The sequence below is a fragment of the Thamnophis elegans genome, chromosome 12, assembly GCF_009769535.1.
Source record: "Thamnophis elegans isolate rThaEle1 chromosome 12, rThaEle1.pri, whole genome shotgun sequence".
NCBI lineage: Eukaryota > Metazoa > Chordata > Lepidosauria > Squamata > Colubridae > Thamnophis > Thamnophis elegans.
Window position 1 is genome coordinate 25,809,011 of NC_045552.1, and position 17,900 is coordinate 25,826,910.

The 17,900-nt window shown below is 43.3% G+C and overlaps 1 protein-coding gene across 1 annotated transcript in view; it reads left to right on the forward strand.

Annotated features, from left to right (window-relative positions):
• Positions 1-17,900, forward strand: part of KCNQ4 (potassium voltage-gated channel subfamily Q member 4) — a 127,209-nt gene that overhangs the window by 105,518 nt on the left and 3,791 nt on the right. The window contains 7 exon segments of the mRNA XM_032228518.1: positions 12,963-12,975; positions 12,977-13,181; positions 14,628-14,724; positions 16,101-16,171; positions 16,174-16,197; positions 16,200-16,238; positions 17,265-17,404. Of these exon segments, the coding sequence (XP_032084409.1) occupies positions 12,963-12,975; positions 12,977-13,181; positions 14,628-14,724; positions 16,101-16,171; positions 16,174-16,197; positions 16,200-16,238; positions 17,265-17,404 (589 nt within the window).

Below are 17,900 nucleotides of genomic sequence, written 5' to 3' on the forward strand. Positions count from 1 at the left end.
GGCAGAAGACTAACAGAATGCATTGACAAACACCAACTAGCAGGGAGAAGACATGATGAATACACCTTAATTACACATCACATGGACAGACTTCACCATAACTTCAAATGGGAAACTGCATCCAAAATCAGGTGAAGTCCAAAATTGCTAGAGAATTTCTGGAAACCTGGCACTTAGACAGATCAGCCATCAACAGGGACATTGAGATAAACCACTTAAAAAAGGCAATAAAAAAGCTAAAAAGGAAACAAAAGAACAAAAACAAACCCTTGCCAGCAATCAACACACAGATAAGCAGATATTAACACCAAGATTAGCACTAGACCAAAATGGAGAAGTAAACAATATCCCAAACAATCAAGAAAATACAGCTCCAAAAATAGTCAAACAAGAATAACAGCCTAGTCAAGGAACCATCAAGAATATTCCCACCAACACTGACAGGGCAAGTCACATGTCTATAAAGATGGAGCAAACCCCAGTCCCTTCTAGCACTGATGATGTTAACTAGTTGGGTAATGAAACATCTGCAAGAAAGCAACCAAGTTTGGAGAGTGCCAAGGAGCCCACAGTCTCAACTTGGTAGAACAGTCCAGCACTCCATCTTTTACTTGAAGACATCCAATGAGGAAGAATTGACAGTTCTTCTATGTCAGGAGTGTCCAAACTTGGGAACTTTAAGACTTGTGGACTTCAACTCCCAGAATTCCCTAGCCAGCTGGCTGGAGAATTCTAGGAGTTGAAGTCCACAAGTCTTAAAGTTCCCAAGTTTGGACACCCCTGTTCTATGTGATTAGTTCCATATCAAATTGCTGTTATTTTTCAAATCAAAGTCCAATATGGAAGTCTGGCCAGCACTAGCTTTTTATCCCTTTTTTCTTGCTTCTTCCTTTTGCAAGCCTTTTGGACTAATTTCAGTTGCCATGTATATTTCTTGTATGCTTGCCTGCCCTTGGGAGATATATATGGAATAAGTTTCATAGCCATTCTGAATTCAATAACGTTATTACTGAACTCTATCAATGATGAACAGCCCAACAGTATGAAATGGGGCATTGTTTAGCATTGAAGACTTGAATATCTCAATTAATGGTAAGATTCATTGATTGGTACTGTTGCCTGAGATAGTTCTGAATCAAATGTTCTACAGATCTGAAGAATGTCTGGTTTGCAGCTTGGATTACACTCAGAACAAAATTATGACAATCAGTGGTGGGATTCCAAATCTTTTCCTACCGGTTCTATGAGAGTGCACTTGCGCGCACACGCAGCACTCAAAGACGCCCTTGGTGTCAGCACTGCTGAACTGAGCTGTTTTTTAACTCAGCCGAAGTGCAGCAATCCGCTCTGTAGCACAAATCAGCTGAGCTAAAAACACCAAGGGAATATAGGACAGGGAGTGGTGGGAGTGGCGGGGACGGTAACGGTGGGGCCAACTGGGGTGATATTTTCCAGTTCTCCAATCTACTCAAAATTTCCGCTACTGGTAAGCCAGAACTGGTCTGAACCGGCTAAATACCACCTCTGATGATAATTAATGACAACCTGTTCACCTGCCCTCCCAAAATTGGAAACTCATGCTCATAAATTAATGTTCCTACAATACACTTAACCAAATTACTTACAATTTTGGTTTCATTTGCTAAGCTTAGACAGTGTGATGATTCACTTTTGTGGCTTAGTGTGTATTTTATGAATGTAAGCCATTTGGCTGATTTATAGTTCCACATATTCCACAACTAAGAAATGGATTAATTTCTAGTTAGATTTGGAGTTAGATTAAAAGCATGTGTGAACAAAGGCCAGTGCACCCTAATTCTATAAGCAATACCAATCAATTTAGTCTACCCAGATAAGTCTATCAAGAAAACAAAACAATTAGGTGATTCCTATTCTTTTCTCCTATGAGAAAAACAAGTTTCTCCTTAAAGGAAGTTATGGGCAGTGGTCCACAAATGTGTTTTTTTTAATTTTGTTAAATTTCTGCTAAGTTTTCATTGCTTCTCCTTCCTGCCCCCCTCTCTCTTAATCCCCTTCTATTTTCAAGACTTTCCTTGACCCCTACCTTTTTTGCTTCCTTGCTTGTTCCCCCCCTCCCCCCTTTTCTCTCTCATTTGAAAGCTTTTAATTTCTCCATATTTTTATTTGAACCCAACCCTAGAGAACTGGTCCCTATGTTTGAAAACTTGCACCGAGCTCGCAACGGAGGGCTTAGGATCTCTGAGGTGAGGAAATTTCCTGATGGAGCTCCACCGTCGTATCACTCCTTCACCTCTGGCCTGAAGCCTCCACTCCTTCTTTTGCACAGGAGAAGGTAGGGTTGATGCCACCTCCTTGCACGTTTTCGTGCCCCTGGTGTGTCTCATGCCCTTCTCTCTCTCTCTTTCTCTCTGGTGTGTGGACTCTGTCTTGTGCTGCTGCTCCCTCCTGTTTTACTCCTTGTTTGTTTCTACGTGTGATAAGAGTTGAGTTGGCTTCCTTTGGGTTCCTCCTTGGCCCTTGAAAGAAAGGCACAACCATGCACAATTCTTTATCTCCCTCTTCTGGCCGAGGCCATCGTTACAACACCCCCCATCCTGGGATCATTATCATAGTTGCATTTTCAAGGGAAAAATTTAGGTGCCGTCTCCAAAAAGATTAACCCAACACCACAACATCATGGCTAACCCAGAATCCTCATTTTCTAGCAGGACTTGTGGCAAAGCGTTTTCAGCACCAGTTTCTTTCCAGAAAGAGGGTCATATGGCTGGGTCTGGACGGTTTCCACCTTCCAAGTCTCCTTTGCAGTCCAACCTCATTTCATCATCTTTTCTCTCTCTCCTCTTCTCTGCCTCCCTTGATTCCTATTTCTCTGTCCATCTCTCATCACTTCTCCATTCCCTATTCATTCCGGAAGCTGGATAGAAGAAGAAGCTCCGTCACCCAAGTGTTTGCGCCTAAGGTAACCCTTCCCTTTAAAATGGTGGTCTCTGCTTTTATTCCCTCCTCAGAGAGAGGGAGGCAGCAGGTCGGTAGGTTGTCCTATAAAATCTCATTTCCTGCTGAGGTAGGGGGAATAAACGTGTTGGGGAGGGTGAAAGGAGAAACAGCACTGAAAATGGAAATAGCACAAGGGGGACCAAGAGAATTGTTTGCTGCATTGATGCTTAGAGACAAGGGAGGTCAATTTCCCAGGAAACCAGGGCCCACTTTTCACAGTAATTCCTTAGGACCTCAAGTGGTATTTCTAATTCATGTTGTGGTGTCACCAGAAGTGGAAAGACCAAACATCTGAATCAGGGACATGAGGAAGGGTAGTGTTTTCTTTCTTCACTTCTCCAAGTAGGAAAAAGTGTCCCATGACATTGTTTTTTGTTGAAGGAATAGGGTTTTTAAGGGTAAAAGGTTGTCTTAAGCCCTCATAAGGTTTAAACATTATTTATTTTATTTTGATTTATAATTATATTTGAAAGAAATAATATAATTCATATAATCTAATGATTTTGGAACTGAGCTGGAAAAGAAAATCAAGTCAAGTTGCTTTTAGGAAAGCACCTTTGGGACAATCACGAACTGGATGATTGAGAATCTCCACAGACATGTCCCCATGTCTTCATGCTGTCCCTAGCCCAGGACATTAGTGTTAAATCATCTTTGGCTGTTCCAGTGTTAAAAACAATATTTCCCCCCTAATGCCTTCACAAGCTTTGCTTTGGGCACAAGCTGATATATTTCACCAAGCATTCTGTGGGTGCAGTTAGATGAACACTTTAGGTTGACTCTTCTCTCCATGGGAAGAGTCTTCTAGGTCTATTTTGATTTGGGCAACAGGCTTTCAAAATAGAATCACCTCTTATACATGACTCAGAAACTTAGAGCAACCTGAATAGCATCTCCCCATCAGTGGTGGTGTGGAAGTCACACAAGAAAGTAGAAATGAGAGGTGCTCCCCTGTTGCTCCCTAAGCATAGCTCTCCCACACCTATCAACAGTGGTCCTAAGGCTACTGAGCAGTCTTCCAGAAGAGCAATGAACTTATGTTCAAAAGAAGCATAAAGAAAAGATGACAGGTCTAGGGAAAGGTTACCCAGTGAAGCAACAGAGAGGCATCTTATTTGCCCATTGACTGTACAGAAGACCTGTTAAATTCATATTAAAAAGCAGCCAGGTCTCTGAGCTGAGGACTGGTTGAAAGCTGTAAGAGAAGCAATTGGATTGGACAGTGAGAACAGCAAACTCTATTCCATTTTGGGTTTCCTCGCAACCAAGAGGAAGACCCCTTAATAGAGGTATTGGGAAGAGCTATCAATAGACAAGAATAACATGAGTAATGTGACCTCTGACCTTCTTGGCCAATATGCTCATTTCCAGATCTGAACTAGGCTGATCATTTTTTAAACCAAGCCTTCCTCCAGCAAGCTCTGGTGATGCTGGCTTGTTTCATAGAGGCCAAGTGAGTTGTCCATATCAATGATGGGATTGGAAATCGTAGTGAATGTTGGGTGTCCTGAGTGAGGTGTTCTGTGGATGGTGCTCTCACAACATTCATGAAGTCCTGTTGGCCTCAGCATGGCTTTCCTCTCTGCCCTTCCCCTTACTAACCTTTTCCCCTCTCTTCCTTTCTTTTTCCTTCTTGTCTCCTCTCCCCCCTCTTCTTTTGTTCTTGGTTTTGTTTTGTTTTGTTTTCCTTCTCCTCTCTCTAGCCAGATCTTTAGTAGTAAAAGGAATTTCTTTCGGATTCCCACCGGCTGGAAACAGAGGTACCGAGGCTTTGGATCTGCTGTCCAGGAGATGTTTGGGGACTTGTCTTGATCTTCATACTCTATTTGCATTATGGGTGTCCCATTGATTCAAACCCTCCCTTTTTAATCATGGGCAGTGGAGAAGTGCATGGGGATGTCCTTCCTTCCCATTTGTTATGATGCCCTTCTGGGGTGGAGATATGTTGCTCTCCTGAAAAAAAAAATGGTATGTCTCCAGTGCAGCTTTCGAGTAGGAATCAAAACAATGCACTTGGATTCAACATGGGCCACCTTGGGATGGGAGATCAAGATCCCAGGGACCCCTGTTGCTACTGAACACTTTCTGAATTCTTCCTTTCTTCTAAAACCTTCTGCTTCTTTCTCTTCTTCATCCTTGCCCCACCATCCAAGCCACATTATGCTGACCTCTGATGACCCTAAGAGAATAGCTGGATTAATGAAAAGAAATAAAAACACTTCAACATACTATGGATTTCTTAGGATGTTTAAAATGTAGGGCAGGATAATTTGTTTCCCAAAGCAACCAACTCTGACATGGTTCTAAAACGGTTCTATGTTCCTGGAGTCTTGGAGAGTGAACCTAATGGAAAATGGTACCTGATGGTGGAAAGGATCAGTCTAATATGGAATGCAATCAATCATTTCAGGCCAAGATAGTAATCTAATGGGGCACCATCATGACACTTTGCACCTCAACTTTGCTTAGTTTTTTTTTTTGTTTATCTCTGATTTTTCATACCCCCCAAATCTCAAATCAGAAAGATTGGTATCCCTCGGGTTCTACTTTAAAAAAAAAGTATAAAGCTGTGCTGGAGATTTACCTTCTTGTAGCTGCCTGATTATATTCTGGGTCTGGGAATAACTCTTAGGCCAGTGGTAGCCACTTGGAAACATGAATGCATGAATATAGGAACATCTCCCTCATCCTTCCAGATGTAGTCATTCCATTAGCTGTGTGATTCTACTTCTTACAATGGGCAGATTTCGATTGAGACATGGATGCAATTCATGACACTTGGCTAGATAATTTAGCAGTCCTGGAAAGAGTTAGACATAGTCCGTTGGCTTGTCAGATTGAACCATGCCAGAGAAGATATTGAAAGAATCTTGATTATGTATAATGCCATGCCCTTTTTCTTCTTTCCATGACATTAAGACTTGGTGATTGTCATGGAAGAAGTCACACCCAAACTATATTCAGCTGAAGAAGGAATCTGACCTTGTTGGGATTTTACCCTAGGGCTGGCCCTGAAGTTATTCCAGTTTTTATTATTGATCTGCATGGGGGAAAGACTAAAGGAACGGGGAATTCTGGAGATTGAAAACTGGCTGTTGGAACAATCTCCAATCCAAGGTGGAAAAAACCCAGGGCCCTCTGCCCTTACTGGAAAAAGGCAACTCCCCTGGGAATGCAGAGTTGCTTTGAAATTTCTCAAGAAAGTCAACACTAGTGTCCATGCTGCTCTATAAGACAGGCCAAAAAGAGCTGCCAGTTTTCCCTCCATAGGAAATGTGGATGATCTCAATGGTGCCTTCTTGCAAGATGGTGAGAAATTAGCAGGTCAATGATCATTGCTCTGCTTTCACTGATGATGCCTCCCAGAGTGACCCTTTCACAATGCCTCCAATCATTGTGCAAAGACATCCTTGCAAGTTAGATGACAAACTATCAGCACATGATTCATTTAAAAAGTTTTCACTCCTCTTTTGGCACCTGCTGGGCCATGGCTGTGACCAGAGACCAGTGCTGCTGTGGCTGCCTTATTCCTTTATAGCTTGCTTCAGGTGGAGATCTCAGATATTGACAGGCTAATGTAGCAAAAAGCAATCTAGATATGTGGCAGCTCTAGGTAGCTTTAGAATGCAGTGATGTGTCTCTGGAATTATGAAAGCTACTGCAGCATGACAAAAATATTTCTTGGGAATGAGGAAAATAATTCCCAAGAATCAATCGGCTCTTGATCTGGTATAGAGTCACCTCTGTAAAGCAAGTGTAGCAGTTCAGTTCTTCTTGTCATTTTCCTCTTTTGAGATACTAAGCAGTTTTCCCAAAGTTACCATCCTCCAAATCTCTTGTGCTACATCCCTTAACTACTGCTTTTGGGCCACTGTAGGCCAACACAGCTGGATGAAACCACCTTGGGAAACAGCACATGAAAGGTATCCAATAAAAACCTGGTGCTTGTTGGAGGGTTGGTCAGAAAATGTTGCTTAGGTGTTACTTGGGAACGGGATGGGACTTCTGAAATATCACTATTTCCCTAAATTCAAGTCATGCCTGCAGCTTAAAATCCCATTGCAAAACAGGATATTTTGTTGAACAAGCTTTCTGGAGAAAAAGTCACTTGGGATTCCTTGCTTAGCCAGCTGTGCAGTGAGAATTATGTTCATTAATGGCTGTAAGATAAATAACCAAGGTTTTTCTGTGATGTGGGTGGTATCTTTTAGTCAAGATTGACTCTTGTTGGCTGCCTGGACAAGTCCCTGCAATTTTCTTGGCAAGATGGTTGCCATTTGATCCTTTCTTAGGATGGACAGTGGGTCTGACTCAAAGGTCACCTTTGTGCCTAAGGTGAGATTAGAACTCCTGATCTCCTAGTTTCTAGCTTGATGCTTCACTGCTACACCAAACTGTCCTCTTTTGAATCAAGTTTGGCAACTGGCATTTTTGCACGCCAATTTTATCTTGCTTTCATTCCAGCAATCTCAGACCCTTGCTGAAAAGAGGAATTAATTTCCTGGTCTTGCAGTTCCTATAAATCTGAAGCATTTCTTCATGCTTTCAGCTATAGGTGGTCTTGAGATCCTCAATGTGGTGATTTCTTTATGCTAGGCATGGGTGAGGCAACCGTTCCTATTTCTTTGGATGCCTCTTCATCCAGTAAGGACTGTTTTGTCTCCCTGGGATCACAGACAATTCTACATTGGGCTAAGTTGACATAGCACAACTTTTCATGTCCACAAAATCAGAGACTTCTGATTATGCCAATTTCCTGGAGCTAGAGGGAACAGGTTTTTTTTTTTTTTTACAGATGATAAAATTCTATCCTTCCTTCTTCTCACATGCTGGGATTTCCACACTCCTGACACATCCACACAAAGACACTATTTTACTGTGTCATCCCTTTTCACCAACCCACCACTGTAGATTTTTGACTCTCCCCATTTGGTGACCAATCCGCATTTTAAAGCTGTGCCTTCCCTCTCTGCCAAAAGGAATGATGGTAAGCAAAAACAAGCAGAAAGAGGGAGATGATAGTCACCAGTTTTTGTTTTTGTAACCTTCCATTTGCCAGCTGGGGGCAGAGTTGTCCAACTTAAGAAGAAGAGGAAGAGAAAAAGTCCACAGGCTGGTGGTTAATGACAGTGACGTGTGACGTTTTCCTAGGTGCAATGGTCCATCCAGAACTTTGATTTTACTATTGTGGCCACCTTTTATGATCACACCTGGTGGATGCCCCTGATCAAGACATGAGCCCAAAGTGCCATACAATGCATGCTTGAAGCTGAGTGGGATAGAGACATGGTTGGGACTGAGGGATTGTAATTCATGTTCAGCTTAGGCACCTGGAAAATGGTTAGCAAAGAAATTTTAAGAGTGAGGTCAGAATAACATTTTCTGCTTGGGTGGGGGGGAAAAGAAGCTCTCCCATTGAAGTCAAATTCTTGGCCAAACCATTGCTGCATCTGTTAGGTCAGTGATGGCGAACCTTTTCGACATCAAGTGCGGAAACCCAGAACGCATGTATGTCATGTGCATGTGCCAGAGTGCCTTCGGGTTTCTGGCATGCGCATGCACACCCGCCAGCTGGTCTTTGTGCACACCAGGACACAAGAAACCTAAAGATCAGCTGGCCAGTGCACACATGCCTGTTTTTTGGCCTTTTTCCGGGCTATTTTCAGGCCAGTTGTGGCCCAAAACATGCCCCCCCCAAATGCCCTGGAAAACACCCCCCAAACAGCCTGTTTTGGGGGCATTTTTGGCCATTTCCCAGGCTGTTTTCAGGCCATTTTCTGGAGCTCCAGCACCCATGAAGACCAGCTGGCTGATGCACATGTGCACACCGGAAACCAGAAGAGCAGCTGGTGATGGCACGCATGCCCACACAGAGGGTTCTGAGTGCCCTCTCCTGGCATGCATGCCATAGGTTCACCACCACAGTGTTAGCCAAATGCCATTTGGATCTGTGGAGTTCTCTCTTTGGTTCTGTTGCCCTCCTTGAGCAGAACTGTGGGGCCAACTTCCTTGAAAAGGAGAAGAAGGGATTTGGTCTTTTCCTGTGTTTGTCATTTTGGTTCTGAATCCCATGTCAAACAGATCCTGTCTGAGATGGCATATCACAAAGCCGTCCTATTTTCATTTGTTTGGCTATGGCTACTAAACATGCTACATTGTTTAGGCTTAACTTGGTTAGTTTTCCTCTGAGTTAGGGTTGGTTATGTGGTAAGAAACCCAAAGTGGTTTGGTTAGTTGAACACTTTCCTGAAGCTGAACGTTCTGCTGGAGCAAATGTTTTGATGGTTCTTGAGAATGCAAACTACCTCAGTTGAGTTAGCTAAAGTTGGCCACTGCAAAATATGTTAATTTTGATTAGAGTTAATGATGGTTAGATTCCTCTGGAAGGATATATCCACATGCTGTGATTAAAGCCCCTCCTTTGTTTTTACACTCATTGCACATGCACACATTTCAGAATTCACATTTCAGACTCTATTTGTACTGATGTGGCTGTAATCTTGACATTTTCATCACCCACCCACAATCCCCCTTTGCACTTGTGTGAAGCTAAATATTCATTTACCTAATAGTTGCAAGTGATGTGCATGTAAAAGGGACACAGGGCTTCAAATCCCATGGTTGTAGCTGCCATCTTGAATTTTTTTTTTAGCTCTTGTCCTCACAGACCCATCTCCATCTGAAATCCTCCTGGTCTTTGAACAAATAGGCAAACTGGGACAACACATAGGAATCCTTGGTGCTCTCTGAGCTTGTTGTTTTTCTTACAGACATTAATTATCCAATTAAATAAGATCATAACCTAGTTAGGAACCACCAAGAATGCTCCCATCAACTCTTAACAGAGCAAGTCACTTGTATATAGGTTAAGGTAAAGCTTTCCTCTCACACATATGTGCTAGTCAGTCCTGACTCTAGTGGGGTGGTGTTTCATCTCTGTTTCGAAGCTGAAGAGCCAGCACTGTCTGAAGATGTCCCGTGGTCATGTGGCTGGCATGACTAATGCCTAAGGTGCACAGAAACGCGTTACCTTCCCACCAAGATGGTCCCTCGTTTTCTACTTGCAGTTTTACATGCTTTGGAACTGCTAGGTTGGCAGAAAGCTGGGACAAGTAATGGGAGCTCACTCTGTTATGCAATGCTAGTGATTCGAACCACCGAATTGCTAACCTTTCTGATCGACAAGCTCAGCGTCTTAGCTACTGAGCCACCTTACTTGTATATATAGAGCAAAACCCAGTCTCTTCTAGCAAAAGAAAGCTAGCACTGATGAGTGCTAGCCAGTCAGGTAATGAAACATCTGTAAGAAAACAACCAAGCTCAGAGAGCATTGAGGACTCCACAGTTCAGAACCCTGAGTTATACTGTATTCTCTTCTGTTGGGGTCAAATATCTTGTTAGGAAGGGAGGAGAAGTGTTATCTGGGGGAAAAATGGCTTCTTCCTTCCACAGCCACATTTGCTTGGGCTGCAGGCCTTCCCTTGCTATCAAGGAAGATGTTCTTGGTTTATTGGCCAAAACATGACCTGAAATAAAACTCTCAGCCAGCTTATCTTGTGTTGAGCTTGCTGAGCTTCCAAACATCTCCTCTGCAGGCATCCCTGGTCTTGTTGTGTCTTTCAGTCTCTCTTCATCTTTAACTGTTCTAACATTTCATGTTTGATTTGTTGCTTGTTTCCTTCACCTGTATTGTAAGTACTTTTGGAAAGGGCTCTGGACTATGAATGGGGTTGTGGCATGAGATAGTTTGGGAACCTTTTCCTCCATCCTTTCTCTAACTGAAATCAGCTGCTTGACCTTGTGGTCCAACCTGTTGTCCCCTTCCAATGGATAATGAACACACTGCAACCAAAGTCATAAATTCTACAACGAGGTGGGGTGCTGCAGAGAGCTTGGTTGTGGATTTGCATTGAGACTTGTTTAAAAAAATATTTTTTAAAATCTTTATTGAGACTTTTTATTTAATCTTTTACAGAAAACCTAATGCTACAGGGAAAGCCTTAACTTCCTTATGTGCTTGTTTTCTACCTGCAAAGACAAGTTGAGTGGTAGTGGGAGAGATATATGTTATTTGACAGCCCGTGGCCCCTCAATCGGAAGGGGAAATCATTGGGCACCCCTCCAGAAAAAACAAAACCAAGATTCCTACAAGAGGATCAGTTTGACACACTCTCAAGCCTGCCACACTTACCATATTTTTCTAGTGTAAGACTCACCGGAGTATAAGACACACCAAGATTTTGAAGAGGCAAATTTAAAAAAGTTTTTGCACTCTGCAGACCTCCCCAAAAATGGGCCCATTTTTTGTCAAAAAAAAGGGCATGCATAGCCTTTAGGAGTCTTGTAGAGTGCACCTAAGGGCTGGGAGGGCAAAACCAAGCAGAAAATGGTCCCATTTTTTGCTCATTCTTGCCCTCCCAGCCCCTAGGAGCCCTCTGGAAGCCTCCTAATTGCTATACACAGCCATTTTTGCAAAGTGGGCAGGGTTTCAGGAGGTTAAAAATGCTGTATTCAGTGTATAAGATGCACCCAGATTTTCACCTTTTTTTGGGGGGGGAAGTGCATCTTATACTCTGAAAGTACGGTAAATATCTAAGTAAAAATGATCCTTAGCTCCTTTTTTTTGAGAAAAGTACAGTTTAATAGAAAGTCAGTGGGCAGCTGTAATGCAGCCAGAACTGAGAATCATGTGCCAAAAATCCCTGAGTTCAACATCTCCCTCCTTTAACTGCCTGCCATTGCTGAACCCCATCACCACCATGACCAATCAGGTGCAAGCAAGATGTTTTCAGAACAGTCACTTCAAGTGTAGGTTGGTTTGCAGCTTGCTTTCCTTTCCCAGCTGGTTGACTTTGAAGCAGCATCTCAGGGAGATACAGGAGTTGCTTTCGTTCCCCCCCCAAGCATCCCTATCCTGTCAAATCCTCCAAGGAGTTCAAGGCAGACTGTCACTGCACAGTGAAACAGAAGCAAACATAGGGTGGCAGCTATACACATACTACAGTATTACTGGTCTGTACAGAAAAATATATATTGCAGGATAGAATAAAGTATTGAATAAGTATTATTTCAAGTTTGAATGCTGATCTGCTAAAAATACTTAGCTATTTTATTCCAAGTGGACCAAACTTTCCTTCTGATTCTCACCCATGTTAGGGGTTTCTACATAAAGACCTCAAATTATGACCATGCAAAAGTTATGACAAACCCCCATGGAGCTACTTACTACCTGGATGTAAAATCCCAATAAGAACCTCCCCCTGCAGTCATGTGATTGCATTTTGAACACTTGGCATCCTCATTTATGGCCATTGCAGGATCCCACAGTCATATGACTGTGATTTATGATGTTTTTTTGCTGGAAACTGGCATTTACTTCAAATTTCCAACAAAAAAAAATGCCCATTGTAAACATAGATACTTAGTGGTTTAGAATGCAGTACGGCAGGCTAACTAACTGTTCAATCCAGAAGTTCAATTCTGAATGACTCAAGGTTGTCTCGTCGTCCATCCTTCCAAGGTCAGTAAAATGAGGACCCCAGAAGTTGGGGCGATATGCTGACTCTGCAAACCACTTAGAGAGGGCTGTAAAAGCCACTATGATGCGGGTATATAAGTCTAAGTGCTTATTGTTATTAGTATTTAGTGCCTATGGTGCTCATTTAATAACAGTCATGATTCACTTAACAACACTTCAGAAAGTCATAAAATCAGCACCTCATGTAGTGATCCTTTTAACAATCAGTATGCCTTATAATTCACATTCTGGGCTCATTTACAGTTGTAAGTTGAGGGACTATCTAAACGGTATAGGATTTCAGGCCAATGAGCCCACTGGATCACAGAACTGTCAAAACTGTAACCTGTTCAAAGGTAAGCAGAGGAGTGCAAGCAGATTTGAGTCTAGGGCCCCTTCAGCCGTGGCTTTTCATCCTCCCAATTCACATGTCCACCAGTTAACTGCCACTCTGAACCCTTTCCAGCAATAAAATGGGAACTCAAAGACCGCATCCGAGTGAGCAATTCTCAGAAGCAAGGCAGCAGGGGGAAGCAGCACCTTATGCCCCCACTCCACCGCTCCCCCCAGCACAGAGAACTCAATGAGGCAATCAGCCCCAGCAAAGTACAGAAGAGCTGGAGCTTCAATGACAGGACAAAATTCCGGGCCTCATTGAGGCTGAAACCCCGGACACCAGTGGACGGTAAAACGTTGGAAGCTGGAGGTTGGGAAACTTTCATATGATTTTAATTCATAGTAGTGTTGATCTTAAGAGGAAATCAAGTAAGCTTGCTACAGAATTATACCTCTGTGTTTTCAGAGTAATAAGACACACCAAGATTTTGAAGAGGCAAATAAAGTTTTTGCACTCTGCAGGCCTCCCAAAAGCAGCCTGGTTTTTTTTTTTTGCAAAAACAGGCCTCTTTTTTGTAAAAAAAAAAAAGGGGGGGGCATGCATAGCATTTAGGAGGCTTGTAGAGTGCTCCTGGGGGCTGGAGGGGGGCAAAAATGAGCAAAAAAATGGCCCATTTTCCCATTCATGTTCTGCCCTCCCCAGACCCCAGGAGCACGCTGGAAGCCTCCTAAAGGCTATGCATGGCCATTTTTTGCAAAGTGGGTGGTGTTTTGGGAGGCTAAAAATGCTGTATTCAGTGTATAAGACACACCCAGATTTTCAACCCTCTTTTTGAGGGGAAAAGGTTGCATCTTATACTCTGAAAAATATGGTATTTGTGTTTGTTCCACCTCTTCTCGTGTTTTTGAAGTGTTCGAAAGGTGGTGGTTTTACTCTTTGGTATATTTATTAATATTTCTCGTGTTATATTCCACACACGCTTCCCCTAGGACAGTGCGTTCTAACCTCAGCAAGTTTTAAGATGTGTGGAATCCAAGTCTCAGAATTTCAAAAGCCAACGTAGTGGCTGAAGAAATTTGGGAGTTGGAGTCCACATATCTGGGAAATGACTAAAGTTGGGAAACCTTGACCTAGAGGCTAGACCAGAGGTGGGTTTCAAATTTTTTACTACTGGTTTGGTGGGCGTGGCTAGATGGAAGGACATGTGACTGAGTGGGGCATGGCCACTCGATGCCACTCATGCACACTCAGTCACATGACCCCCCCTTACCAAGCCACGCCCACCAAAATGCTGGCAAAAAGTTTTCACTGGGGGGGGGCAGCCTCGCCAGAGTTAAGGGAGCGCCTGCAAACTACCCAGTAAAAAAAAGTTTTTGTTCTCCCCAGCCCCCAGGAACACTCTGCAGGCTTCAGCAGGGCTGGGGAGAGAAAAATGTACCCCGTTTAATGGGGGCATTTTTCCCTTCCCCAGCCCTGCTGAAAACTGCAGAGTGCTTCTGAAGGCTGGGGGAAGGGAAAAAACATGACCTCCGTTTTTGCCAACAATGGCCCATCTCTGGGGACCTCTCTGGGACTGGCATGCGCACACCATTAAAAAGGGGGGGGAAATACATTTTTTCAATGAAGATTGTGCTGCGCATATGCATAATAGAAAATAAAGATGGCGGCACTGAGGATAGAACTGGTACGGTCATGTGTCCGCCGGAGTTATTACCTATTCGGCCAAACCGTACCATACCGGTAGAAACCCACCTCTGGGCTAGTCCTCCCACCAAGTCCTGTTTCCATCCACAGCTGATGGTCCTACAGAGGAAGCTAGTGAGGAGAAGACCCATCAATGTGACTTGACTTTTGAAGACATCATGCCTACTGTAAGACCTTGATCCGAGCAGTCAGGTGAGTGCTGCAAAGCTGGAATCAAAGCTAAGAACTCCAGGTTTGGGTCCACAAGGTAGCTTCCGGAGAAATCTCAAATCAAAGGTCCTCTCAATCAAGTCTTAGCATTTGAATTGCACAGCCAAATAGAATAGACTTTCTGGTAGCCTAGATGTTGCTCTCAGAGAAATTGAGATGATAGAAATTGAAATTAAAGCCAACTAGAGTTTGGCTTGAAGGAAGAGGGGAAGGGTCTCATGGCTGAATATATGCTTTAGGCAGAGTTCCCCTGGAGAAAATCCTGAAACCAAGGGAAGATTCCAGTTGTACCTTACCAGTGAGAAAAGGGTGACAGTGATTTCACACTAGAAGATGTATGAAAAATGTGATGACCTCTCTTTTGCTCTTGAAGGTTGATTGATCCATGAGATGGCCTAAGTGTGTGCCCACCTGTCCTCAAGGCATTTTTGGTAGTCTATCAGGTTCCATTGGGAGAATGTTCTATCAATAACTAAAGACTTGAATTACTCATTAGGATAGATGGAGTAGCAGCTCTGACTGCCACTGCCACTGTATTCAGGCCAGCCCCAGAATAGATCTAAAAACTGGGCTTGAGTTTTTTTCAAGTAGGAAAACCCTTTGGTAGGCTCAACCATTCTATCCCTTTGACACTGATGGGATGTTTGCCTTCTGGGCCTTTAAAATGAAGAGCAGAGTGTTGGTGATTATAACTGAGCCATTTGGTTAACATTTTAGAATTTGCTGTGGTCTTGTTGAACTTCAGTTGAAGTGGTTGACCCTGAAACCCCTAAATATGGAAGTCTATTTGTTTTATATAGGGATGCGGTGGCTCAGTGACTAAGACGCTGAGCTTGTCGATGAAAAAGGTCGGTAGTTTGGCGGTTTGAATCCCTAGCGCCATGTAACAGAGTGAGCTCCCATTACTTGTCCCAGCTTCTGCCAACCTAGCAGTTTGAAATCATGTAAAAAATGCAAGTAGAAAAATAGGAAACCGATTTGGTGGGAAGGTAACAGTATTCTATGCACCTCTGGTGATGAGTCATGCCTGCTACATGACCACGGAGACATCTTCAGACAGCGCTGGCTCTTCAGCTTTGAAACAGAGATTAGCACCGCCCCCTAGAGTTATTTGTTCTAAAGGCTTAAATCTGATTAATATTGGGTACACTGGGTTGAAAGAAGATTGGGCCACAGGATCTCCTGCTTTCAGGTTGCATTTTTGGCATCTGTAGTTAGAGTTCCCCTCCCCACCAGCATGCCTGAAAAGCACTTGCTAAATGGGAGTATGCCATGCATGGTCACACCAGAAGCAGTAAAGGTTACCTAATCTCTCCTCCAGTTTTTGTGCTTGCATTTTAACTTTAAAATAAGCATGTTTCTTGCAGAATTCTTAATTCCTGGTAGCCAAAAGAAAGTTCAAGAGACCCTGAGACCATATGATGTTAAGATGTGATTGAGCAATACTCAGCTGCCATCTGGACATGCTTGGCAGAAGCAAAAGTCTCCAGACCGGTGAGGAGAAATACTGGGGCTCAGTGATGCTCAGGGTTATTTTCCCAGCAACTTGGAAAGCCAAAACTATGATGGGGGCTGTGGCAAAGACTACAACTGGAGAGCAGGGTCAGAAACAACTACAGATGTCGGCCAGAGTTGGAGTTAGAGTCTTAGAAGACTTGAGTTTCTTTCATCGGCTTATGATGCAGCTGCAGGCAAGATACGGTGAGAGAATGAAGAGTCCTGGTGACAAATGTAAAAGACGTCAACATCCGCACAGCCACTTGGGCAGGGGAAGCAAAATCAGTTGGTCCTTCCCTAACTTTGCTATTAAAGACTTAGGTTTTGGGAGAACTGTTGCAATTATTTTTATGCAGAGGTGTTGGGGTATAACAGTTCTGGAGTATAGGCAGGAAACCCTACACCATTCAGGCAAATGGATATCCAACAACGTCTTAAAAATGTCCTGTGTTGGAGCATTACAACTTCTGGTGGCAACTTGTTTCCACTGATTAGTTGTTCTAACTGCCAGGAAATTTATTCTTAGTCTAAGTTGCTTCTCTCCGTGATTAGTTTCCACTCATTGCTTCTTGTTCTACACTCAGGTGCCTTGGAGAATAGTTTGACTCCCTCTTCTTTGTGGCAATCTCTGAGATATTGGAACACTGCTATCATGTCTCCCCTACTCCTCCTTTTTCATTAAACTAGACATACCCCAATTCCTGCAACTGTTCTTCATATGTTTTAGTCTCCAGGCCCTAATCATCTTTGTTGTTCTTCTCTGCACTCTTTCTAGAGTCTCCACATCTTTTCTACATCATGGCAACCAAAACTGAATGCAGGATTCTAAGTGTGGCCTCATCAAGGCATAATAAAGTGGTATTAGAAAGTGACATCCCTTTAGACAGAAAAAGCCCTTTCAGGCGGAATTCTCAGAGGTGGACCAAATGTTCTTGCCTTGATCTAATTCCCCAAGTGGCCCAGATAGCCTCATTTTGTTTCACTGATGTCATCTCCCCAACATCTCTCTCTTCACTCTTTCCAGTGTGGATCAGATTGTGGGCCGGGGAGGTATCGCCATGGATAAGAAGACACGGGAGAAAGGGGAAAAAGTAGCATTAGAGGTCGACCTGGTGGATGAACTCAGCATGATGGGCCGAGTGCTAAAGGTGGAAAAGCAGGTAAGGCTGGGCCTGGGAGGAAAATGGATAGAGGGAGGTGGGCTCCTTATACATGATGTGATCACCACTGCTTGGATCTTCTTTCATCTCTCTGATAATTAGATTTCCATCCTCCCTTTTGTCTAAGATCTCTTGATGGTATTCCCAACATGAGTTCTTTCATTTTTCCCTTTAAAATGAGTTAGGCTAAAAGTGGGTGATTTATTCTTCAGGGAGATTCCATAGCTAAGGATGGACTTTGACTTCTCCAATTCTGGTTCAGCCCCTTAAAGCATCATCATGAGAATCTGTGGAGGAAGCCTCAAGTGACATCAAGCGCATGATGACATTTTCATGCGGATGGCATGAATGGGGTAACTTGAATTGTGTGCATCATGATTTCATATCATAGGTGACGTCGCTGTGGCTTCCACTGGAGGCTTCTTAGATCATCTTTGGTTCACAAGCCAGGAATTGATCCTGGTCATCCTCTTCTTAGAAATGAAGAGGCCGTATG